This window comes from Porites lutea, chromosome 5 (assembly GCF_958299795.1).
Source record: "Porites lutea chromosome 5, jaPorLute2.1, whole genome shotgun sequence".
Taxonomy (NCBI): Eukaryota; Metazoa; Cnidaria; class Anthozoa; order Scleractinia; family Poritidae; genus Porites; species Porites lutea.
In genome coordinates, this window is record NC_133205.1 from 11,967,195 (window position 1) to 11,994,769 (window position 27,575).

A 27,575-nucleotide genomic window follows, 5' to 3' on the forward strand; every position below is an offset into this window, starting at 1 on the left:
GCTACCAAAATGCGTGAAATCCAGAACGTATGGCAGAAGATCAAATTTGATTATATAAGAAATCTTTACCAGTAAAACGGTGTAAAAACTAGCATGCGTAAAATGCAAACAAATGCTGCCATATTGAAAGTGACAAATACTTATGTCCCTTAACTGTAGTTTGGAATACGTTAATGAGTATGAGCTGGTGCTAATTTTTTGGTAGGTGCTCTTGAAAAATCTTGCAAAGTGATCAGGGGCACTCAACGACTGTTTTCTGTAAACTATCTGTTTAGAGAAGCAAAAAATGACTAGAATTAATTTTCTATAGCTTGAGAAACGCTAAAAATTTCTAGATGGCCATTCAATTCATGTACAATTTTCGAAGCTTATGTTGAAAAAGGAAAATTGTCGGATTTGAAAATGCAATGGAGCGAGGAATAAAAAAATTCAATACTGAAAAAAAGACCCAAGTTGCCCTTATATGACTGAACAGATACAAATTTTATAGCGTCACTCAGAATGCATTTCTACAGATCTAAAATTATAATCGCACCTCCACTAACAGCCACCTCTCTACAACGGCCATTTTTTTTGTCCCGGCAGAGTCCATACATTGACTCTTGTTTAAATTCCTCTACAACGGCAATGGCCACTAAAGCGTGTCCCCAACTGCCAAAATAACTCCTCGACAACAGCCAGTTTTTTCAGTGACTGATGAAAAAGTCAAGAATGGCCATGAAATTTGATCCCTATGGTACGTTGATGATTAATCGCGGCAATCGCATTTTGAATGTCTTCCATTTATATTGTGTATGACATTTATAGTAAATGTTGTGAACCTTGCCTGTTTTGTCACATTAACTTTTTGATTGAAATCATTATTCAAGTTTTTTGTGTACTTTGTCCCCTTTTACCATTTGGCTACAATAGCACGCGTGCAGTTTGGCTATTTTCCTGTAATGATCGCGCATTACTAGATGGTGTGCAAAGCATATACAATCTGTGTTTAACTTGATAGTGGACATCCTTATGGACATCCATGTTACTGTCAATTGACACCTGTCAAAAAGGTATCTGCCGTGTACAACTCATTGAGGTGACGTGTTTTTTTTAAAGTTATCTACTGATATAAATTTCGCCAGCGCTAAAAGTGAAACTCTGGTTAATAATACTTATGAACAAAAAAATTAAATTGTGTAATGCTACACAGGGATAGCCTGCAGTGCAGGCGTTTTCTTTGAGCCCGCAATTTGCTCCGAAAGCGCCATGTTGAAACTTCCTGAAGAGAGGAGGAGATGGAGCGAGTCAAAGGAAGCCGGAAGGGGGCGGGGAGAGAGAAGAGAAAATGCCTGCACGAAAACACTGTGAAAATGAGAAACACCCCTAACTAGACACGCGTGACCGCTCTTCCGGAAATGAGTAGCCGACAATAACAAAACAACCAAACAGTCGTTCCAGTCCAAAGACTCGCATTGTCTTAAGAAAAAACAGGCTGGAGTTTATCATTGCTTTTATCTTGTCTGAGTCACAATGCAATTCTCCACAGCTGATGAAGCTTTAGTTTAAGCTGCAGTTCATTCTTCTAAATTCATCTCTGTAAATCGCTATCCGTGAAAGTTTAACATCCTGCAAATAATTTTAAAAATTAACGATCTGGGCCCAGCGTGATACAACATTGCAGGAAAACATCACATTCTCGAACTAGAAAGAAAATTGCTTAGTTATTCAGATCCTGAGGCACTGTGGACAAAAATAAAGAACCTAACAGCCTTATTTAGCGACAAAAAGAGCTTTACGCGTCAAAAGAGGTCAAAGAAAACGCTCTTGCATCAGAGGGCAAATCATGAAGACCAGAAATTCAAAAACCACAGAAAATCAATAAGCGTGTCATGACCTCTCAGTGTGAAACAAGCGGCTAAAATCACATTTGCTCAGTCTAAACATAGAACCTTCTAGAGCATAATCTACTGGACAGAAAAAAAAAAAAAAACATTGGAACAAGCAGCATTTTGGCATGAGGTAAAAGTGGTGTAGGTTTTAGTACTGCGAGCAAATCTTGTCCTGATGACCAGTGTAGAAATAGCTTTGACTTTCTCATTGCATAATACACGCGACATTCCCAGCCGGTCCAATTCCAAAAGACTGACGGAAACGGAATAATCAACAAAGACTTACAGTTAATTGACAGGCATCAATCTACTTCCCTATGCCGCACCAATTAGGAGCTCCATTTGCCAGCGTATGGAGTTTCCCAAAAGAACAATGATATCGGGCAGGCGTATTTTTTCTCCCCTCTCCCTCCCGCCTTTCCTTCTTTCACCCTCGCACCTACTGTAAGGGTTACTATTTCTACTCTCCCCAATCTTCCACTGTCATAAAATCAAAGATGGCGGTTACAACAATATTACGAACACAAACAAGGTTTCGCACACCCAAAATACGTCTGCACTGCAGGGTAACACAGGGACGGCAATGAAAATGGCATCAAGATCAATAGATCTAATTACCAACAAGAACGCTCTTAGTAGCGTTGAGTCTCGCTTGCTTGGAGATAACTTTTGCTGTCGAAGGCGCCGGTGCTGTTATACTACTTTTTCGCTTGGAGTACAAAACGAGTGTTATATGTCATAATGTAAATGCTCAAAACAGAGAGAGAGACAGGCCGCACATCTTAGCTTCAAACCAGTGTGAAACCTTTGAAAACCTTCTACATATTGATATTGCTCCATTGAGGAGAACTCTTTCAGGGATTTTACACTCAAAAAATTGAACGATGATTTTTATCGGTATCAGGAGCCCATGACTCTGTCAGTATTCTCGTCTTGCACTGTCACGAAATGAAAAATAAAGATGCCAACCATTCAATACAGAAGGACTAGAATCTGGGAAATGAAAAAAGATAAATATACAAAAACCCTTGCCAAGAATCAAGTCTGTGAAATATTTCAAATGCGAGATATTGGGAAAAACGGTTTACCTAAATTTATAAACCTTTGTATGGAAACGCCATGTTGGTGTCCCGTTCAGGAACACCAATATGGCCGCCGGATACCAACAGAAAGATCTGTTTTCGAGTTTTCCTACTAATGCGTGAATTCTTCGCTTGAGGAACTCATAAAGATTACAGTAATATTTATTCTGAGACAAGGAATGTTTAGATTGCAAAATCTCCCAAAATCGGTAACGTTTTTAACCCACATAAGAGCTTTCCCGGCCGCCAGCTAAATGCCGCGTCACGCGAAAGCTTGGAAATTCAAGCGTCCTCTCTCGCAAAACGAAGAACCCTTTCGAACCAAAAATTTGTTCGTGTAAAGGTGTTTAGGTACTGTAATACCTCGTGAAAGTAGAAACTCAGAAGAATCGATAGTTTCTTAGTTTGATTTTTGGTGACGTCACGTGCAACCCAAGAATAAATATACATAGCTTCTTTGTAGTGGACCAAGATACGGCTCGGTACAGTATATGTTCAGCACAGGAGAAATGTGCAAGTTTAACAGAGCCTTATAGAACACACAGTTAATTCAGTTCCCGCGTACTCCTGCCGAATTTGTTGTCTGTTTTATAAGATATCAATATCGCGTGAAAGTAATTACATTTTCCATAGCTGCTTAGTACCTACTTTTAATATCTCCGTACAGCCTCAGAGTACAATGTTTAGAGTTGTACACAGCATGATTTTTATCATAGTATCACTGGGATAAAGCGTTTCATTTTCCAGGAAAATTTCAATTTTCCAGTAAACCTTGAAGTTTTTCTCATTAAGATTATTCTTTTTTTTTCAATCACTGAAGTGATCAGTTGTTCCAAAATAATCAACACTTTCAAGCGATAGAAATCTTGGACCAACCCATTCCGGAATAGCTCGATATGGGATTTCTATTCTATGGACATGAAGTACTGCAAGTAGAGTGCGCGGATAGTCGAGTTCAAAGCTACCCGTATAAAAACATCCGTGACACATACGTAACGTTCGGGTGGATTTCCACTGACGCGTTTTTGGCTCCACACGTTAATGCACATAAATTTTAATCACGTAAATAATATAGAGGCAAGATATAAATGGTTGAGATTAAACGTCAAGTTGAGCGAGTTTCTACTTTTACGCTTACATAATTGTACGTGCGACCTTTCACACATTGCCTCTATTTTATTTGCGAACGTAAATTTTACGCACGTACGCACATAAAAATTAAGCGACAGTGGATACTTGATATCTCAAGTATTTATAAAGTGCAACACGACTTCACATGTTAACTGCGAAAATCTATCAAATAAATACATAAAACAAAGTGAACCTATTTAACCGTAGATTTCCAGTAACTGCAACACTATTCTGAGAAACGTAACGCCTTAAAACACCACAAAATAGGATTTCCCCGCTATAAAATTTTTCTCATCCTACTTGGGGATATTTCCTTTTTAATATGCCTGCATGTCGTGCATAATTATACGAAAATCAAGGGCCTCCATTCGAGGAAAATGTCATCATTGCCAATCCCGGTCGGGAATGGTCTTCCTTTTTCAGTGGTACATGGGTCGTTTTGATCCGGCATTTAATCAGGGTACGGCGTTTAATTGAGAAAATACGGAATTACTGAACAGTGTAAAAAAGCCAGTCAAAGATTGGGTGTCCTCTGTAGATTAAGAAATCTGATCCCTATGGAAGCAAAGTTCCTTTTTATATTCGAGGTCGTGTTCCCTTTGAACCGAAACGAACCTGGCGATGCGATCAAAACCACAAGACACAGATTCTTTGACAATGAGACAATTGGACAATTTGACAATTGGAGGTTGCCACCAATTAAAACCAATAAACTGGTCAGTGGATACTTTAAAAAACACGTCACTCAATGAGTTGTACACTTAAGCCCGTGTTACAGTCCTGGGACACTTGTCAGCAGATACCTTTTTGACAGCTGTCAATTGTCCATAACATGGAAGTCTACTATCAATTTAACACATTGTATATGCCTTGGGCACCTAGCTAGTAATGCTTGGTCATTACAACAAAATCTTGCCTGCTCAGTAGCCAATCATACTATTGTAGCCACATAATAAACATTTTGGAATTTTTGTTTTCCCTCACCGAGTGTCCCCAGTTAGCTTGTATTAGCAATATAATTGTTCAGGTGTTTCCATGGGAACAGCCGAGCTAAGAAACGGGCTTTGTTTTTGTTTTTCTGGCACAAATCGTCCTCGGGTGTATACAGTGTGTGTGCAAGATATGAGACTATGTGTGAAATAGGCCAGCGGACTAAACCAGTAACTTGCCTGCTGAGGTGAGCAAAGCCATCTGTTCTCGGTGTGTAAAATTCAGTGATTGCAAGAATGAATTCTGTCATTTCTTATGCACGAAATCTTTACACCAAATGCACATGCTTTTTATCTCTAGACCTAAGGTAAAAGATGGCGCGTGAACGGTTCACTTGAATCGGTGACGGACTTTATGAGACCAGTTTACTAACAAACTCTTCCGGGTGAACCTTTTCAAGAAGCCTTCTCAAAGTAGTAAGCTACCAACAGAATTTGAACCGTGTGTTTTTTATCAACTCAAGAGCCTTGTCGAAGATATTATGAATGACTCATATTTAAGCCTAGTTGCTTTGCAGAAGAAAAAACAGGAAATTAAGTGAGTACTTCAATTAGCTTTTGTGTAACTATATTCTAGCTCTTCACTTTGATGTCATTGATTTTCTCTTCCCTTGTTGTTATGACCTCGATTATACAATTACTGAAATCTAATGTCTTTTAGTAAAATCCAACTAGTGGTCTATTATCAATGCTGCGTTCTGATTGGTTGAGCTACTACTAGGCTATATGTTGTAGCCCCCTAGTAGCGAAAACCGTGGGCTTTTTGGCGGCAATAAAGGCTTAAAGTCTAGCTTTTAACTAGCTAAAATTTTTTTATTCTCGATATTTTTGACCAACTAGTTGGATTTTACTAAAACAATTATTCGTCTCGCCCTCATGGCCTCTGAGTCAATAGCCCATTCGGCCTTCGGCCACATGTTGGGTCACACAGTTTTTATGTGTCTAGTTTGAATCAGTCAGCAAATTTTAGAGGTACTTAATAAGCAATACTCGAAGTAATCAAATGGAGGGCATCAAAGAGTGTTTTTACTTCCATAATGAAGTAGTGTTTGTAAAGACTTACCTAGTACCAGGAGATGCATTTTGGTTTCTTGAAGAGGTGACAGTCTGAGGAGTTGGCTCCTGTTGAGCTGGTTGGGTCGGCTGATTGGCTACTGCAGGAGGTGGTGAAGGCGACCATGGGTTTGGGAGTGGTGACGTGTTTTCTGTGCCTTGCTGAGGATTTGTGTTTGGGTCAGAGCCAGTTCCAGTGCCTTAAACCAAACACAAATTATCAAAAAATTACCAAAAATCGATTATAAGGAGCAAGGCCAAACAAAAAACCCCAAACATTTTACAGCTGGGTTAAAAAAGACAGCGCATACGTCAGTGGTCAAAGCATAGGTATCTTTGTGTGCTGACAGGTGATAAGGATCAAGCATGTGTTCCTACTTAAGTTCAATCTCAGCAACAGAAAATGCTTTGAAAGACGCTCTCCTTTAGATATCACTTTTGCGATTTTCAGACATATAGATCCTCACACCTTTGGAATAATATTTGGGAATTCAAGGTTCTTAAAACTTCCTTGAGATGAGAACCTGGTAGCAAAATCCTTATTGCTCTTTTCTGGACCCGTTGATTAGTTTCAGACATACATACATACATACTTTACTGAGACTCCCTTCACCAGGGCTTTTCATTCACAATGTTAGCTATTACATAAAACTGGTAATTAAGAAAAGAAAACTTATTTACAGTAGTTCAATTAAATTCAAAATACATTCAAAATCATTCAAAATACACTCAAAATTATTTTGTATGAAATATATCATTAAAAAGTGTCCGCTTAACACTATCAATATCTTTCGTGTTCTTAATATTGTCAGGTAGCCCACTCCATTCCCTTGGACCCCGAAAATAGAATGCCCTTTGCCCCATTGATAGTCTACATCAGGGGACCACAAATGTAAAGGGAAAGGATCGTGTCATAAAAAACAGTATTCCAATACATATAATAGTAATAATAGTAATGATAATAATAATAATAATAATAATAATAATAATAATAATAATAATAATAATAATAATAATAAGACGAAGAAAAAGAGGAAGAATTATGATAATTATAAAAGTAAATTATAATTATCATAAAAAAATCTCCCAGAATCCTTAGAGGCAATTTTATAAAAAGCTTTAACTCTGACAATTTTATACGTAGAAGACTGTTAGACCAGAGCAAGATAACATGTGCCATAAAATATCTTCTCATGTCACATCTAAGGCGATGACGTCATCAATCACGTGACTACTTCCGAATTAGGTTTTTTAGTTGCTGTGACAAGATTTCATTAAGGAGTTAAAAACAAATAGCATATTTGAGGTTTAAATTGTGTGGGGCATTTAAAAATAACCAGTTGATGGCCGGCATTTAAAATTTAAGGGGTAATGAACATGAGCGAAAAAGTCAGGAGACTAGGCCAAGGGCTGTAGAGAGTCAACCTTTTATCACAAGGCAGAGAAAATTAGCGGGAAAGTAATGTTCTACGTGATAATTTTTTTCACGACCAAACGAGGGACATGGCGTCATCAGTCACGTGATCAAAGCGTTTGGAAGGTTTTAGTTCGTTTTTAAGGTACGTTTTCTTTACATAAATTGGCAAGTTTTTGCTGTTTTTCTCAACAATTCTTTACACTGTATTGTCTCTGAGTAATTATTATTCCATTTTCAAAGCAGAACCAAACGAAAACTGAGCCAGAAGTTTAAAAGTTGCATAAATTGACCGATATTGCAAGTTAAAATTGAGACTTTTGTAAAATCCTTTTTCAACTTAACTGTTTGTTTGCCGGAATAAGTGTTCAACGTTTGTTAATAGAGAAGAACTTTAAAAACTAAAAGGATGTATTTGGCGGCCATATTTTTTTCTTCCTTCTGAAGAGAGAAGTCATGTAGCAGTTCCTCTAACCCTAAAAGCCAAATGATTTGCTACCCTAACCTAAACAATGGAAACAAAAACGCGCTTACAGCCGCATACAGATCTCGCCTGCTTAAAGATTAGATAGAAAAATGAGGAGGTGATTAATTCTACAAGAAACATGATAATAAATGATAATGAACTTTATTAAGGTATTAGATCTGCTATAAACCCATCCACTTGAAAAATTAATTTCTCAAATGATTAAGAATTTTGCAAAATAAAAATTTCACAGGCCTATCAAGAGAGAGCTGAGCTTTCAGAAAATTGATATGGGAGGTGTCAATTTTCACACCTAAGGTGTTATTTCCGATTTATAATCGCAGGCTCAAAAATTAAATAACTTTGTATTTCTGGCTTTCTCTCGACAGCTAGGAATAACAAGAAAATCGGAACTGACTTATACTTAGTTTGTTCATTTACCTTTAAATTCCCGGCAGTAGCCAGTACATTTTTCCTGACATATAGAGGTGGAATTTTTTTGTAATGCCCTGTAACTTCAGGCTGCCGCAAAAATTCAAAAATATTCCGGGAATTGCCGGGAATGCAATGCGCTTTTCCTTTACATCATGTGAATAAACCTGGCAAGTTTCAGCGCGGTATTATAAATCCTCATCTTTTTACATCGATTTGTTTCCAGTGCGGTCCAACACAGCCGCAAAATTTCCCCTAATTCGCCCTTAATTTTTTAATTTTAAACTTCTGGCTCAGTTTTCGTTTGGTTCTGCTTTGAAAATGGAATAATAATTACTCAGAGACAATACAGTGTAAAGAATTGTTGAGAAAAACAGCAAAAACTTGCCAATTTATGTAAAGAAAACGTACCTTAAAAACGAACTAAAACCTTCCAAACGCTTTGATCACGTGACTGATGACGCCATGTCCCTCGTTTGGTCGTGAAAAAAATTATCACGTAGAAATGCAATGCGTTTTTCCTTTACATCATGTGAATAAACCTGGCAAGTTTCAGCGCCGTATTATAAATCCTCATCTTTTTACATCGATTTGTTTCCAGTGCGGTCCAACACAGCCGCAAAATTTCCCTTAATTCGCCCTTAATTTTCGTGGCGCTGCGCTGTTTCTTTGTCGCCGTCTTGAATTCTTACGAGTAAACCGCTGTTCTTAATGTTTGTTGTGACACTGATCCGATTGTAGCACGGAAAGTGGAGAGAAAATACGAAAATCTTCGTTTGAACTCGTTGGGTGACCTGCTGTCAATATGGCGTCGTAAACAATGTTTTAGCCTTAGCAACGTGCTAATTTGCATCACAGATCATTAAACTGGGGCGGTGTCATCGTCCTTACAAGGATCATATATTTGATGTGTCCGTAGAAGGTTTTTTACAACCATAGAAATGATTTAGAAATATCAAAACAATCGTACTTAATTTGGGGAAGCAGAATGTAAGCGAATTTTGCTATAATTTGCCCTGGCTTACTTGAAACTTATAACGCGTTATCGCGTGTCGGGTTGCGAAAATTGCAACATTTCTGTCAACAACAGAAAGTATCGCGTCGGATTTCAGCCCTGTGATTCTAAAAATTTCCAAAAAAGCGCTCTTAGATACCAACTTTGGCCTTCGTTTTCTCGGCTTATATTTAACAAAAATGTTTCATTTCAAATAAGCCATTTTATAAGCATGATCATTTTTTGACTTTAAAGCAGTTTTAATAGTTTCATGTCTTATAGCTCAGGCACAGAGCCTTACTAATTGGGGAGACTGATTTACATACTCGCTAAAGGTTTTTTTACTTCCTACTTTATCGACGTCGATACTTGTTATTTGTTTCTGAATTGATTTAGTACGCGTGTTAGCGACGACCAAAAATACCTCTCCGATAGCAGGCTATACGCGTGTATAAATACACGAAAATTCAAGGGCCTCGATTCCAGAGAAATTACATCATTGCCAGATATCGAAAAAGGGATTTACATGGCTGGTCATTTCAATCCTCGCCGAAAATAAATCGCATGCTCATCACAAGACTCATTTGCATATGGTGAAAGTTTACAACACCTGATCATCGCAATTTTGCTAATTAAGATTCTTATTTTTTTTTCGAGCACTCAGTAGTGTTCACTTGCTCCAAGTAATCAACGCTTTCGAGCGATAGAATTCGTGGACCGACACGCTTCGGAAAAGCTCTAAATTTAATCTTTCCTAAGCTTTCTTCGCAAAACATGCGTGGCTTCAATCACGCAACGATTCTTAGTCCCAGTTTCCACGGTCTCCACAAGGAACGCCTGGCACAATGGCCTGCTTTTTGTCACCCCAAAAACGGACCAAACATTCCGGGGGGGAGGGGTACTTCCAGAAAAATTGGGTGGAGTGTGCAGCACGCTTCCCGAAACCCTCACCCTATTTCAGGCCAAAATCTGTGATTTTCCCTGCCCTATTTCAGACTTGATCAAAAATTTGATACCCTATTTCAGACCTGAAGCCCTGGAGCCCGGCGTGTGACCTGAGCGCATGACAAGCTGTTACGGCACGTAAACGGTGGTTGGCGTAAACATTAAAAGGGAAATGGTTTTATCGCCAAATGACGAAGAAGTAGCTAATTCTTCTAAAAAACATACCCAACTCAAGACTAGAAGGCACAAAGCATACTCTGTTTCAGACCAAAATGGTCGAAATTGATATCCTATTTCAAACCAAAACGGCTAAAAAAATTTTTTTTGGTGCGGCACATCCCTATACAGCCTATATAAGGGACTGCCCCCCGGGGCGAAAAACGCGTTGCAGATTATGAGCCTCGCTGCTTACGCAAGCGAGACTAATAATGATGAACAATGTTGTGTTAATACTTTCCCCGACCGATGAAAAGACTCCTTACGAGCAGGGAGAGAATAGTACCGTCATACGGTTAAATAAATAAATAAATAAATAAATAATAAATAATGATTTGCACCTGATTCCTGGTCGAATTGGAATTTGGAAATGCTGGTTTTAGAGGAGAAGGGAAAACCGGAGTACCCGGAGAAAAACCTCTCGGAGCAAGGGAGAGAACCAACAACAAACTCAACCCACATTTGGTGTCGACGCCGGGATTTAAACCCGGGCCACATTGGTGGGAGGCGAGTGCTCTCACAACTGCGCCACCCTTGCTCCCCAAATAATACGGTATTGCGCGATTGATATTTATAAATTTCTTCAGGTAATTCCCTTGTTTTGCACTGCGCACCCTCTACTGCGCATAACAGTGCTACATCCAAGATGGAGTGGTTGCGGAAGGGGGACCTCAAGGGTTGATCTGCAGTGCACAAGAACAGGCTTTAAGAACTAATTGTATCACACTTCACACTGACAAAACCTCAGAATCACCTATCTGTAGGATGGCGTTTTTAAAATAAAATATCCCTGGACTGGCCGCTTACTTTGAATGAACGTCCAGCTATTCAACTACCATACAGCTGGCACTCAAGTTCTTACTCGCCAAACTTCAGGCAATCCAGTCACCTCACACACAGAGGCCTCTGGTAGCACTACCAGTAAAGTTATTTGCTATTCTTGGAATGCGGGTTCCTGCATCGCTGTCAATTCTGGCTGTCTGTCGATTCTGCATGTAGCAGGTTTGGTGGCGATCATCGTATATATATATATATATATATATATATATATATATATATATATATATATATATATATATATATATATATATAGAGGGAGAGAGACAAAGAGAGAGACAGAGAGACAGAGAGAGAGAGAATACTTCATGGAAAGTGCTGGCGTACAGCATTTACGCACGAGTTGTTGAAAAAAAAAAACGACGAGTGCGTAAATACCGTACAAAGCACTTTCCATGTGGTATTGTGTTTATTATATACATACTGAGGCATTCATCATTTTGGCGGCCTTTTTATTTTAAATCTTTCAAAAATGCTAAAATTTGCCGCTACACACTTACCGCAAAATGACAACGAAAACGAAGTATGAGATTTTTAGCAAAAACGTTTGTTAAAAACATAAATGACGGTGAGGATATGAGGTAATCCAAGAACTATAAGTAATCTAAACTGTTTGTTCTCAATGCACAATTGAAAATGAGTAAATTTAAGTAAAATGGCCGGTTTCAGTATAAGCTTAAGCTTAAACAAGAATCGCCGAAAGGCGATTTTTAACTGGGCTGCCCAGGGGCTATTTTTTCTAAGGGGAGGGGGCGGCTATACACACTTAGGCTACCATAAAACCTTGTCGGCAACCATTGCATGCGACAGAACCTCATGTGAGACTGAAACATAAACTCATTCAGAACATTGTACCCTTTTGAAAGACTTTCGTAACCAAAAAAAAGAGTACCATTTTTAAGTGGGGGCTGTATAATAACTTTTAAATTCCACCATTATGAATAAAAATAGGCAAGTTAGCCATTAATTCTAAGCAGGAAACAATTTGCATTATTTCCACGTACCCCGCCACTAATCCCTCTGTGCCTTAAAATATAGCGTGACAGTATAACGTGATCTAATTTGACTTAACTGGAAATTCCAAAAATTGTTGTCGTTCTACGAGTATAATGAGCTGATTTACACTAGACAGAAATATTGTACTGTATGAAAACCAGAAGTATACTAAAACAGACAGTTAACTGCCCACTGATGCCGCCTGATCCAGGGGCCTCACTGACTGCACGGAGACTTTACTGCGCTTTTCACAAACATGCGAACTCTAAAGTTCAAAAGCCACGTTCACAATTGTGTTTATCGCTGCCGTCAATCATAATTACGATCACAAGCAACGAACCTTGAAACAGAGAAACACACAAAACAGATCGAAATCCACAAATCACAAACCATGCCCTTTTGAACCCGTGAAGTAAAGTTTTGTTTCCTAAGAGGTCCGTTAAGATGATTGACAGCAGCGAAAAACGCAATCGTCGGTTGGCTTCTGAACTTCAGGATTCACATGTTTGTGAAAAGTGCGATCCTAATTTGCGGTCCACAGTCTACAAGAAAACGCACTATTTTTTCCACAAGAAGAAAAATATTCAGTTTTAAGATTTTTCTCATGGTATTTTTCTCTAACTTAAAGGAATAAAATCCTTTGCATTTTGAGACCTAAAAAAGTTTAAAGATTTCTCGCTCGCATGTTGCGTTCACCAGCACGCACTTCAAACAATGTAAATAGATGAAACGATCGATAACATATTTTTTACCTGATACCGATGCGAGTTAAAAATTCGCTCCAGTTCCGTTTGTCTCACCCAAGACGAACTTTTCTTCATGGAAGATAACTATGCCGCTTTATAACTCGTCCGAAGTTTTTGTGCCAGCTAAACAATATGGAAACACTATTCACAGTGACTCCTTGGATATTAAAAAGACTGAACGTTACGCACTATTATGCCTTTGTTTACTTCTGATCACATCTTCAAGCGAAGTCTCTCTTTTCAAGCGATTCATCTCAATGCACAATAATTGACCCTTATATTAGTTAAAACCCTATGGTTCATTTATGTTAATGCTGTTTTTGCCCCTCACATTGACTGTGTTCGTTCGTATTCAAAACACCTTTACGAAAATAAAGGTCGTATCACTCATGTGTGTTATGTTTCGAGATAAATGGATTATACGCTTTTTTAAGTTTCCATTTTGCGGTGACTTCAGTTAACATCTTCATAAAATGGTAAAAGAAATATCAACGAGAGCTGAAAACTTTCAAAGGCATGTTTCTGAAACTCGCTAATGCTGACATCAATATAGCGTGCTTGCTGAATGGGCGAAAACACAGAATTGTGATCACAAGATCATGTACAAATTTAATGATAAAAGCTTAGCAAGATACAAATACAAACAAAAGCAAACCCCCTGAAACCTCGACGTGGGCTACACTTGTATGCTCTACTCAGTCACCAAACCTTGTCAGTAATAGCTCCTATTTTCCTCAAGTCGCTCTCTGTGAAGCTCCCGGATGGGATGTCCCGGTGAAGCTTTAAACTTGTGCATTGTGTGCGAAATTCTCAGAGTCCCTATTTTTGTCCGTGTCTTCTTTATCCTCAGTATCCGAAATTTTGACCTCCAAAGTGGCGTGTGTTGCATTAAATAGAAGGAAATATTTAAAGGAAAAGCCAGTCTTCTAACATGGCAAAGTTGTCACGTCCCTCGCTCATGGACGTGCGTAGTGCCATTCATCGGCAAGTGAGTTGTTCGCTTCACTGACTACGAAGGCTTACAATCAAGTCTTCAGCCATAGTGTCGTCAACTGGTGAAATACCTTGCTCATAAATTGTGCTTCTTATTTGCTCATGTACTACATCGATCGATAATTCTCTCTTTGAGTTCACGAAGCGGCCACGGCGTTCCAAACCTGACGCTCACAGTCATCTTTTAGTGTGCACCTACCGTGGACAGCGTGTCGGTTTGAATGCAACGCGAGCATTTCTCTGAGTTTCCCAGCGCCAACATCATCTAACTGACTTAAACTCGAACAATAAAAAAATTATAGAGTGACTCCCATCGTATCGCTTCGAACAACGCAAATAGCCTTCTTCAGGTTCGCAACGCTTTGTGGGTTTTTCAGGGGGAGCGCAGACGAGGTACAAAAAGTATCCGTGCAAGGCTCCGTGCAAGAGAAACTCATATGAAACCATTTGTGAGAACATCGTTTCTCGGTACCAGACCCTCGTGTCTTCCCTCCCCCGGGAGGCCGTTTTTCGCCGCAGACGACCGAAAGCTCATTTTCTGACTGGGCGCACAGGCAGCCCAGTAATGAAAGGCAAAGTAGCACCGACAAAAAGCACAACAAAAGCTTACGTCTCGTTCTGTTTATCCCTTTCCGCTGTTGTTTCGCCGGCTCTCTACCGTTTTCTTTATCGACAGTGAGACAAACGAAACTATTCCACTCCATTTCCGGAATGTTTTTCACTTTTTTAGCGAGAAAAACTCTTTGAGTACAACTTTTCTCGTTGAATGTGTGCGAAGCGGCGCAGCAAGCTGCAATAAAAAAGGTGGGAATTTTGGGGCGAAACTCGCACACTGTGGCTTCTGATTGGACGTATCATTTTTCTCACACGTGAAAAAACATCGTTCGCGATTCTGATTGGACGTATCATTTTTTTCACGTGTGAAAACCATCGTTCGCTCCTCTGATTAGCAAGAACTAATTTGCGTACGAAAATTTACGACATAGCTTTTTGGTGAGTATTTCTCAGTATGTATATAATAAATATATATATATATATACACTCCCAGGCCCTTTGCAACTGTTACAGGCTTGATTTCAGTTCCCAGCATTGTTGCACTTGGTAGGGGCGAGGGTAATGTCCTCACGAGTTGTGGGACGCCCACATAAAGGAGCTTTGTTTTGTTAGGGCAGAAACTCATAAGGGGTTCAACCCCTTATGAGTTTCTGGTTAGGGTTAATAAACAGAGAATTTATACAGCACCAAATTGATATTTCTTTAAGATCTTCGTTTACTGCAGAGATAACGTCGATAAGTTCGCTGGCGGGGAACCCAAGGAAGAGTTTGGTATCATCAACATAGCCGAGTGGTTCGCAATGTTTTGGAACTCGAAAGAGGTCGTTTACATACAATGTAAACATCACCGGGCCCATGATGGATCCTTACGGTACCCCAACCGTAAGGGTAAGGGATCAGATACAGTATTCTGAAATTTAGCGACTTGTTGATGTTGCGATAAATAGCTTTCCAACCAGGCACACGCAGACTCAGATACACCAGCTTTGCGAAGTTTACGTAACATTAAATCGTGTCGAATGCTATCAAAAGCTTTATCAAAAGAACAATAACAGATATCCTCTTTTGATCCATGTTATTAAGCAATTCATCGGTGAAGTGAAGTAGCGCAGACTCGGTTGAGTGAAGTTTTCTATGGGCCACTTGTACTAAGAGGTCACATGACCAACGCTTCCTTTAAACAATGAGTTGGAATCTTGCTGATGCCAAAAATTGACGCAGGGCAAAAAAATTAACTTACACCCGAAATTTGAAAGGAAACGCATTTAAGGGAGATATTTTATGACACTTCGATTTTTCAACCACGTAGTATGATTTGTATTGGCCGCAACATGGCAGCTAAAACTACTTTTTGCTTGTACCCTGTTAAACATTTGATAGTTATGTTTAGATGTGCTGAAAACGTTACCACATCATCTTTTTAACAATTTCCTTAAGTTTAAGTGCAGAATTTCTGTTCAGAAAGAGGTAATTCATAGTTTTAAAAATCACATTTTGGTCACGTGACCAGCTACGAACTGACTCATTTTAAGAAAATGGTGCGGGTTTGATAAACTAAACCACTATTATTTTTTTTAAGATAAGACCCACTAATGGTTCTTTAAAGGCAAAATCATCTAACTTTTATTTTCATAAAAAATGATGTCACATGACCTCTTAGTGCAAATGGCCTATTCACACACTTCAAAAGACCCAAACATTATGCACTTGCTGTGTAGCTTACTTAAAGTAGTGGCCTGCCTCAGTGTACCTTTGTGGCTGTTCATGTTTCAGGAAAATCTAATGGCATAGTTGATGCCTTTTCTCGCTTCAATTTGCAGGAATTTCATTCTAAAGCACCATCTGCCAAAAAGTCTCCAGTCCTCATTTCTCCATAGCTTTTAGCTCAGCTTTCCATAATGATCTAGAAGCTAGCTGCCTTTCCCTCATGTACCAAGGCTTAGCTGCTTCAACTCTCCACACCCGTTCTTGTGCTCAGCAAAAGTTAATAAATTTCTGTGTCATGATTGGTCATGTCAGCTCCTCTGGCTCTCCATGTCTGGCCACTGAATGGACCCTGTGTCTTTTTGCCACATTCTTGGCTGATTCCTTGCGCACTCTTCTATTAAGGTGTATCTATCTGTGGTATGCTCTCTTCATGTGGATCAAGGTTTCTGCCTTCCGCTTCAAAGAGTTGTTAGAGGAATCAAGCGTTCACAGGGCTCTTAATCTGCTAACCCACGTCTACCAATTTGATGATCATATGTTTTGGGCTGCCTGTTTACTGGTTTATTTTGGTTTTTTGAGGTCAGCAGAATTCACCGTCCCCAGCCTTTCAGTCTTCGACCCTAACCGTCATCTATCTGTGCATGATATTGCTGTGTATGTTCCTCTTAATCCATCTTGCCTTCAAATATGCATCAAAGCTTCTAAAACTGACCCATTCCGCAAAAGGTGCAACATTTTGATTGGGGCCTGGTTCTCCTTTGTGCGCAGTTCAAGCAATTGTCTCCTTCCTTGAGCGTCGGGGTAACCGTCCTGACCCCCTGTTCCTTTTTGAGAATAGTCTTCCTTTGTCTTGCTCTTTACTTAAAGACAGATTAAGAGCTATTCTTCTATCTGCTGCTCTGCCTGGCGATTTTTCAAGGCACAGTTGCCAAAATGGGGCAGCCACTTCTGCTGCAAGGGCTGGTATTCTGGATCACCTCATTCAAGTTTTGGGCCATTGGAAAAGTGATGCTTACAAAAAAAAATATTCGAACTCCTCCTGACCTCTTAACTCGGGCTGCCAAATCAAAGGTGGATTAGTTTAGTGAGTGTATTTTCATTTAGTGATGCTAATTGCCTTTTTTGCCACTGCTAGCGTTTTGGTAGAATCTGTTTGCCTTTGTCGGTTGGAAGCCTTGGTTTCTTTAGCTGTTACCTATTACTCTTCCTGCCAACTCGCATTTCCTGGCTATCTTGCCTTGCCTGGAGGGTGGTGCCTCACCCTTGGACTTACAATCTAGCACTTACAATCTAGCTTGGAGTTCCTCTTTCATGGGAGGTGACCTGTGGGAGGTTGCCAAGGTAACCCCCAGTTTATCTGCATTTCGCCCCAATTCATTTGCTTATTGCTTGCATTGCTCACAATTGGCACCTACCCTCCATTTTCATTATTTCTTATCGACAAGTTAAGAGGCAGTTATTTAAAGGTCACGTGGTAGGGTCTCAGCCAATGTAGAGGAACAAAAATGTGCATCTAATTATTATTATTATTAATATTATTATAACAACAACAACAGTTCATTTCTACTATTGTAGACAACTCAAAGAATTTACAAAAATATAATTATAAATAAATAAATAAACAGCACGTACAGTAGTGGGACACCCAAAACAACTAAAAAGCAAAACTAGCTGGGTGACCGTAATTACATAATGATCATTAAAAATGTGAAAGTCAGGAAAGAGGCACAACAAATACATTGGTACAAATAAATATCATAAACTTGGTACAAAAAAGTAAATATACAGAACTAAATAAAACAAAATAAATAAATATAGACCATCAATATATCAGTAAAGATTAATAGACTTGTAGTTGTCATCAACTTTTTTGAATAGGTCGTCTAGCTTGTAATGAATTGTCTTGAGTCTGCTATCAAGCAGCGACTTAAGGACAGGTCCTTCAAAGAGTACATGTCGTTTGATAGCATTTTGCTTGTTACACTAGTAATAGTTGACACTACAGCTGCCCCTGCTCTGTTTATTGTCGGCCAATAGTATTCTTGCTCGTTGAGTAGCTCTTTGAAATATACCTGTCCGATTCATAATGAAGATTTTCACACATATTCAATACAATAGGTGAGATAAATACAGGAAGGCAAGGTTCCATGCACAGTTTCTGTTCGATTTACACGGATTTGATCAAAACATTCTCAGTTTCGAGAACAGTTTATTCTAAACCATAAGAAAAGATTTAATTAGAAGTTGAATTTTTCGCTATTTCTCATTCACTTTTTACATTCAGTTAATTTTATTTGCCGGAAAGTAAGCCTTATAAATTAAAAGGACGTTTGATCAATTCACGCTCGCGCATTCTAGTCTTATTCTAAACTTTATAGCGGAAGGATATCTGTGAGCAGGGAATAGGTCAGCACAGAGTTTGATTGTCGGCGAATTTCTGTAATCGTCCATCGTTCTGCTAGTGATAAGCTAGCCGTTGTTCACTCGTCTTGCTTGTTTGGGGCTGAGTCTTATTCCGGTCAAAGAGAGAGAAAGAGTGTCTGGCAAGGTTTCCAATCAAAGATTTGTGAACTCGTCTCTGGAACACTCTCCAAGTGTTTATATATATATATATATATATATAACTTTTAAAACAACTGCTCCACAGAATGTCAATGATAACACGTAACGCAAAAGAGTATCGAAGTATGATTGCACAATAAATGTCACAAATCTACCTAAGGGGTCCCTTCCGGATTTTCTGTCTTTACGTCATCCTAACCATTTCGTTCTTGCGGGCGCAAACAATAGAAACATAATCATTACCTACCGATTCTTTGCGGCCCCTGTTCAAGCAAATCGAGTATTTTTCTGGCATACTGACTGTATATTTCAACTGTAAGTACTTTCCTTAATATACGCGCGAGTTACTAGGGTGCCTCCTCAGGATTTCGCCTTCTGGGCAAAATCCCTGTGGGGGCAATAAACGGACACACAGAGACACCAAAAAATAAAGAAAAACGCTGTAAGAATCTGCATTAAGCAGTGAACGGAAGACATATCACACGCACTAAGCAAAACACATCTGCCATCTTTGCCGACCTCTGACCGTTCCTGATTATTATAGTAATAAATAACAATGCTACTATTAAAACCCTATTTACAAAAATTAAATTAAATTAATTTGGTTTAAAAAATTATTCCGTCAAAACACTATTTACAATTCCCTTCATTAAAAAACACATAGTTTTGATTTGAAAAAACTCATTTCATTAAAAAATTATTGGAACCAAAAACATTTCATTTCAATTAAAAAAATCCATTTAGATTGGAAAAACTATTTTCAAGGTTAAATGCATTCTTACTAAGAGAACTACTAAAAAAGAAAATTAAACAGCGTTCTCAATGCCTTATGAACAAATACTTGCATGTCCTTTTTCAATATCTAAGTCTAAATTGCTCTTTATTAAATTCCAAACAAAAAATTCTCTGCCACAAAACATTCCAACTAAACAGTGTATATACATTATTAAAACCACGAAAAACTACTTGATAAGAAGGGATCACCTAAAATTGAAAGATATCTGTTTATGAAGCAAGGTTTACAATGTTCAGTTCTGATGGCTGGAAGGCTGGAGGAATGGCCTCAGTTATGCAGTAATCTCAACTAATAGGTGAGCAAAGCTGCACTGATCGGCCATCTATAGAGCTGGTAACACTTTTTCACAATTCTCTATCATTTTTGTACACTGGTGTAACCTCTTTAGGAAATCGGAACCGTGTATTTTATCTAGGGTTGCAAGATATTTGTTGTAGCTAACAGAACCTGATATGTACAGGAAAGGATTTGGGAATCAACCTTGTGCAACAAAGTGCGATAATGATAATAGCTAACCTTGTATTCAAAATAATTTGTTACAAACTACGTATACGAGTAGTAACAAGAAACAAGGGTTTACCTGAGCTTCCACCAAAGAGGGCAGAGAATGGATTGTTCTGTGCCTGTCGCATCTACAGAAAGTGGATTTTGTACAATAATACAAAATTAATACAAGTTAATGTTTAGGGACTTTAATGCCTTAATTCTTCGAAAAAAAAAATGACTTTCAGGTAATGAGGAGTAGAAGGGAAATAATTTATGTTACCTAACAGATAATTCACTAAGCTATTAATTAACTATTGTGAACAAAATCTTGTGGACTATATAGTGACATTGGAGTCTAGTGTAATAGGCTTATATTTAGTTCTAAGTGATGGAATTCAGCAGCTATTCCAAACACAAAGGAAGAAGCCTTCTGTCTGCACTCCACACTTGTATGATTACAAAACAAGTCACTATGGAAATGATAAAAACTATCCAACAAAGAAGTCCTCTGTATTATACCTGTTCTTGTGTAGCATTTAACATTGGTTCTTGAATGTCAGTGTACATTCTCTGTAATGCATTAAAACCTCCAGGTAAGCTCTGCAGTTAAAGAGAGAAACAAAACGACTAGGGTGAAATTGGTGTTTTGTCAGCCTTAAAGTAAAATAATAGGCCATTTTGCAGTCGTGTGCTTAGTGCCCGGGCCTTTGAATGGAAGTGAGGCTGGCGGTGACCTTGTTTTGTTACAAACCTTCCTGCTTTTCATGTGGAAATCGTGGTATTCTCATGCTAACAAGCCCGTGAACGTCATCATTTACATATGAAAAAACATAGGCACGTTTTACGTGCATGAGCTATTTTGAATGTTTCAGTTTAACAGTACCGGCAATCTACTGTTTTAATCCTAAATTAAGGCTATGTTTTGTGCGAAATTGGGTATTGCTGTACATTAATGAAAACGAGAACCGCTGCGCATAGCTGAGTCGATCCTCGTACTATAGATTCACTTTTCTTTTTCTCTCCTTAAGACATCTGGCACAGGGTTAGTGCGAAACTTAAACTCAGGTATGAAAGCTTAAAAAGCAAATTCAGTTTAATTCTCTTTCTTCCCTTAGTCAGCCGTAATTTTGATTTCTTTTTTGCACATACTGTCCACCTTGACTAGCCTTACTAGCTGCAGGTAGTTCTTCTGTTATCTTATCTGCTCTTTAACAAAGTTTTGTTGTTGTTGTTGTTGCTATTTCAAAATTGAATAGATTTCACGTCTAAAGCCCTTTCAAGCTTTATTTCCTTCACAGTTTTGTTTGTTTAGAGGGGTGCTGAAGAATACACTTGGGAAACCCCATTAAAGGCGTGGTTACTTAGATACTGGTTCTTTGAATAAGAAACACTGAATTGTCCCGGTGTAAGGAAGTAAGGAAGTAAGGAAGTAAGTAACTTTTATTAATATGGTCAAAATACGCTTAGCTCCTTACAGTATTGCAAGTATCGCTATTTTGAAGGTATTGCCACAAATAAAAATAGCGAAAAGAGGAAAACAAAAGCAAGAAGATGCAATATAAAATATCTAACCACGATATAAAAATCTGTGAATATGTCAGTAATAAAACATAAAACTAAGTACAGTTCAATAATAATTATAATAAAACTATTTACAGATCAATATAACTGAGTGACGTCAATTTTTTTCAAGCGTCTTTTAAGGCTACTTAGTTTGTATCATGTCTCAATGCTTCCGGTAATGAATTCCATATCTTCCGGGCCAGTTATTGTCAAGATCTCAAACCTTGCTTTGTAGAGTTGACCTTAGGTAAGGTAAGAATGTCTTTACCATGAAGATTATAGGCTGTTGATCTTTGCAGTAGTAAATCCTTTAGGGTTGAGGGAATATCAATGTGTAGCACCTTAAAGGGGCTGTGTCAGGGCAGTCCAGTTCATTTTGTTTAATTTTGCCAGTCACTTGCTCTCAATCGCTTCAGTTTTGCCCATCTGTGGCATCTGTTGTATCTGTTGTGTTATTTTAACCTTCCTTTAATGTTTTAAGCAGTAATTAATGTTTACGTTTCTCTTACTTTAACAGGCATTTTGTGATTATCTAGTTTGTCTGAATTACGTGACACAGCTCCTTTAAAGACCCAGCTGGAAATCTTCATGATTCTTTGATCGTATAAAGAGACAGTTCCTAGTTACTTAAGTACTTCCATGTAAGAACTGCTTTTGTCTTTAAGCACGAAGTGCAGAGCTCTTTTGTTTACTTTTTCTTGTTTATCGGATTTGGTTTTGCTGCAGAAATGCCACACGTCAGATCAGTAGTCAAAATGGGGGGCAATAAATGTTTTTCCTTATATCGAGAGGTCAAAAATTTCTCAAACGTTTCAATACTGCAAGCTGTTGGGATACCTTTCTTGTCACATTGGCAATCTGCTTATCGAATTTTAGCTTGTCAATAGTGACACCAAGGAGTATGAGGTCTTCACTAAATGGTATCCTATTATCACAATGGAACTTTGGTATAGAAAGCTTTTTTATGTTTGAGACTTCAAATGCCTTCCTTCAGGGGCACCCAACGACAATTTTCGGAAGAATATCTGTTCAGAAGAAGATTTGAGATCTAGAATTTTCGAAACATTTGTTGTAAAATTTCTTGCTTGCCTGCCTCTCCTAGGATTTTCGAACATCTAAAAAATGGTATAATTGCCTATTTTTAAAGGATTTTTACCCTTAAAAGGTCACCTAGAATTTTCGGGAGCCTTTTTTCTGGCTGAAATTTTCGAAAAGGTAAGTTTTGATCCCTATAATTTTCGGATCACTAGACTTTCAGCTAGGAAATCCGAACAGATGAAAAATTCTTAGGGGATAAAAATATGACTCTATCTACCGTTTAAATACTAAAATAGGTTTCACAATGCTATGTTTAAGTGGTTTTGAACTATATTCTCGTTGGGTGCCCCTGTTCCTTGGCAGTTCCTTCGATCTTTTGATGTCAAATCATTTTATTTTTCTGTAGTCTCAGGTATTAAAGCAGTTTTAAAAAAAATTCAAGCACTGCTTCTACAAATTCAAGGAGTGTTTAAAGACAAAATCATTTTCAAGGAGTTTTCAAGGACCTAGCAGTTTTTCAAGGAGTATTCCAGGCCCATGTGAACCATGCAAGGAGCCTTTTTCACTACATGCATGTTAGGGACACACAGAAACAAAACAAAGAGTTTGAATTTCTTCTGGTGGGCCTTCAATTTAAATGTTTGACAACCTTTTTCAAATCAATTTTGGTAATTGTTTAAAAGGAAAATGGACCAAGGATTTGCCATCACTGTTAAGGTATCATCCAGAGTAAAAATTCATTTATTTTGAAATATGCATCTTTTACATGATAAGATAGAGCTAGTTCAGAACTTTCTTTTACAAAAAAGTAGTGTAAAAAATGTTATTTCTGCAGAAACTTATGGAGTGCATAGATTCTTCAATGCTTGTTAATTCAATTGGTTGCAAATGCCTCCAAAAAAGAGAAGAAAGATGTTATTGTTGAGTTTTAGAGTTATAATATTTTTCACAGTTTATCCTTGTGATGTGTTATACCTAACCTCATCTGCTTATAGCAAAAGAACAACAGCACTTGTCAAAAATCTGAAACACATTTTTTTAATCAGACATGTCAAGAAGTGAATGTGGTCCTTCACAGAAAGCTCTTCATTTCTCAAACATATTAGCATTTTGCTTTCTTTAAAGAATTAATTAGGCGCAACTGGAACTATTGAGTTTTCACAAAACATACGGTTTGTAAGGGTAATTATTGAAGATACAAGTGCTAGCATGATCCATGTGAACCTGAAGGGTGGATGACGAGCAAAAACAAACCAGTGCAAAAGTTAATTGCAAAATACGTATTCGCCGGCTATTAGAAAAGTCAGTGAGTAAATACATGTGCAAAAAAGCCCCAGAAACTGTACTATGGAATTTGATTTTTCAGGAAAAAAATGGGCTAAACATCAAACTAAAGTATAGAAAAGGTCAAAATTATTTTGATTTTATCCAGGAGATTTGGTGACCCGAACGGGAGAGAGGGTGATTGATGCTGTATCTGGGAGAGTTGGTATAACGCAAATTAATACTGTTGAGGTCACTTTGTATGAATATGTTGAGGTTCAATTTTATCCTTGGTTTAAATTTTATTTCCCTTTATTTTGGGATATGGTAATATATGATAATGAGTTTAAAACAAAGGGAAATAAAATTTAAACCAAGGATAAAATTGAACCACAACATATACACTAAAACAATATTATTCTCTTCAACCTCAGTGAAGAATTGCTTCAGATATTTTCAGACAATATTAAATCACTTGCAATGGGTAACTTGAAAGATTTTGCCCCCAAGTCTTGAGCTCTCAGGAGCGGATTTAGGGGGAGGGTGCAGGGGGTGTGCACCCCCCCCCCTCCTGAGATGACCTGCGGTTTTCTAATACAACTCGTATTCTGCAAAAACAAAGCAATTATGTGGTTTATTGGTGTTGAAGTAGAGCAAAAGACGAGTGCACCCCCTCCAAAAAAAAATCCTGGATCCGCCCCTGGCTCTCAACTGGTTACGGTATCTGTAATTTATTATTCTTTATCAAATGAGTCAAATACCATCATTTTCACCTAAGAGTTGACATTTAATTTGGAGTTTGACATTCCTGTGCAAAGTATTTCACTAGTTGGTGGCTTGAAGCATGTAAGCTGATTTGTGTAATTTTAAATGTTAAGCAGTGAAACTCCAAAGAGTAATTCTTGAAAGCAACTTTGCGGTTTCTGCATGAAAATTTTTTCTTAAATTCGGGAAAAATTTGTCTAAGGAACATTTGTACAAAAGGTGCCAATGGCTTCAACTTTTAGCATGACAGTTGGTTTAACGGCTGTCAAACTTCAAATGTTTGGCAGCAAAGCATGTCAAGTTTGCACCCCATTAGGATAGTCAAGTTCATCTGACAGCAACATTATTGTACATATCTCCAAGATGAAAATTAGTCTGTTTTGTTTCTTGAAAAAGGCAGGGTTCACGCAAAGGATTTCTCAGCTTATGAAAAGGCTAACTTTTGTAATCATCTGTACTTGTAATCTAAAGCCACATACCTCTAAGTTACTTAGAGCTCTGTCATGTGTTCTCATCATTTCTTGCATCAAGGAAGGATTACGCACCATCTCCATTGTCTAAGGTAACATGAAGTTTACACACACATCACTTATGCCTATCTAGTCTTTACTTATACCAAGGAACAATACAATGAGCAAATCTGAGCAATATGAAAGGCATATTGTTGTAACTTAATAACTAAGCATACATGTACCTGTCTCATCAAGTCTGGGTTGTTTAAGATATGAGATATTTCGGGATTCCTCTGTTGATAAAAAATAGCACTTGGTTTCAATAAAGAATTTCCATCAGATAGCAACTATATATTTGTGACAACATAAATGCATAAAACTGTCTTATGAGTAAGTTAACTGATACTCTACATGTTGACTGCTGCTGGTTCAAGTATTACAAGAAAAAGAACCAGGAGTGGGTGAAATTCATCATTTTCATGAGGAAAAACTTCCCATCTCAGACTTGGGCAAGCATAAGTGAAAGTATTTTTGATTAATAAACATAAGTTGTCAAAGTAATAAGTTTTTAAACTTAAGAGAGCTGTTTATGTCTCTCCATCTTATTTAATTTGTAATTTTTTCAATCACAATAATAATCCTCAGTCTTATTTTCTTAACATTTGTGTTCAAAATTATGATACCTCTATAAGTTGCTGCATCTGTGGGTTACTTAGAAATATTTGTCTGATTAGATCAGGATTGGACATCATGCTCTGCAATAAGAGAAAACAAGCCCTTTTCAATTAGGGCCACACTACAACTAGTCACAAAAGGCTAAGTTACAATGCTTAATGGGGGAGAGAATGGACTATTAGTTTTAGTACACAGCGACTGCGGAGGGGGAGGGGCTGGTAGGGCTTTGGCCTACCACTTTTTTGCTAGGATTTATTATCTAGAGCTCCACCAGGGTGCAAAGAAAGTCAGTTTTACGGCTTGCCATTTGGGCAAGTTGTTGCTAGTTACATACTACCCCAAGAGTCTTTTAAGTAGCTCCCAAAAAATTTTGATGAGCAGCATTGATTACAGTTCTTCTGTAATTTGAATTTCCCCAAAAACTTCAGTTGTTAAGAACATGATTCACTAGCCCGATTGCAAAATCCACTAGCCCTGGGCTATCAGACACGACTTTGCACGCTGCTCCAGTTGACATGGAAAAAATTCCTGCAAATTAAATGGACTTTGCCCTAAAAGGTGGATGATTAGAGCCGGTTGTTTTCGACAAATTCTTGAGAACTATGCTGTTCTTATGGAATAGTGGGATGTTTTCTTGTCCGAAAGATTACAACCCGATCTGCGTGCAAGGATAATAGGATGTAAGGCCTGAATGGAACGACTTGACTTTTTCTTTAGTTTGCATCTTGGTCAGTGGACAGCGCCTGGCAAATGTAACAAAGGAGATGCTCACAAAAATACCCACTAGATCAGAGCTTCCACCATTTCTATGCTAATGTTTCCCGCAAGAGTGAAGGCTTGCTTGCATTGGTGAACCAACGCTTCCAAGATAGCGATGCACTTTGGCCAGACTGGAGGTTGGCACTAGTGCACGAAGCTACCCCCAAACTGCCAAGGATCAATTTAGAAGGGTCTGTTGTGAGGTTATTGATCTTATCATCAGTGCTATCGATCAGCGCTTTAATCAGGAAAGCTTCAGCTCCTATGCCCAGATGGAGACCCTTTAGGTTAAAGCTGCTAATGGTGATGACTATGAAGCAGAGTTCATGTTTCGTGACGCATCATGCAACAAAGATGTTGATACAGGGGCGCTACCTAGGCATGCAACTAAGTATTATGGAAGTTATGTTAAAGGAGAAGATATCATGTTTTGACGGAATCGTGTTGGTGGCGTCAAAGTCTCCAGAACCAGAAAAGAAGCTAATTCAGGAAGTCCAAACTATCTGTAAGCTGCCTGCTGTAAATCCTGCAACCAGTGCTGCTGGTGAGTGTTCATTCTCATCTCAGTGCACAGCATCTGAAGACGTGGTTTCCATCCAGGATGGGTGACCTCACAGTGTTGAATGGTCACAAGCGGCGAACAGACAGTATCTCTATAGCTACACAGGAGTTTGTTTAATTTACCGCAATGAAAACCACAAGAGAAACTTCGGCACTGAGGGCAACTTCAAAAAGTAGCAACCTTAAGGAAGGTTTATTTAGCATGTCCGCTATATTGGATAGTATAAC

The 27,575-nt window shown here is 38.3% G+C and overlaps 1 protein-coding gene and 1 pseudogene across 5 annotated transcripts in view; one reads left to right on the top strand and one right to left on the bottom strand.

The window, feature by feature from the left end:
- The window catches only part of LOC140937671 (ubiquilin-2-like), a 73,206-nt gene that overhangs the window by 20,362 nt on the left and 25,269 nt on the right, over positions 1–27,575 (bottom strand). For all 5 annotated transcript variants that reach the window (XM_073387231.1, XM_073387230.1, XM_073387232.1 and 2 more), the window contains 6 exons: positions 26,036–26,107; positions 25,595–25,645; positions 25,380–25,457; positions 20,791–20,871; positions 20,366–20,417; positions 6,137–6,326 (listed from right to left, as the gene is read on the bottom strand). In XM_073387231.1, coding sequence (XP_073243332.1) covers positions 6,137–6,326; positions 20,366–20,417; positions 20,791–20,871; positions 25,380–25,457; positions 25,595–25,645; positions 26,036–26,107 — 524 coding nt within the window. The remainder of the gene's footprint in view (positions 1–6,136; positions 6,327–20,365; positions 20,418–20,790; positions 20,872–25,379; positions 25,458–25,594; positions 25,646–26,035; positions 26,108–27,575) is intronic.
- Positions 16,534–17,585, top strand: LOC140937673 (uncharacterized; annotated as a pseudogene).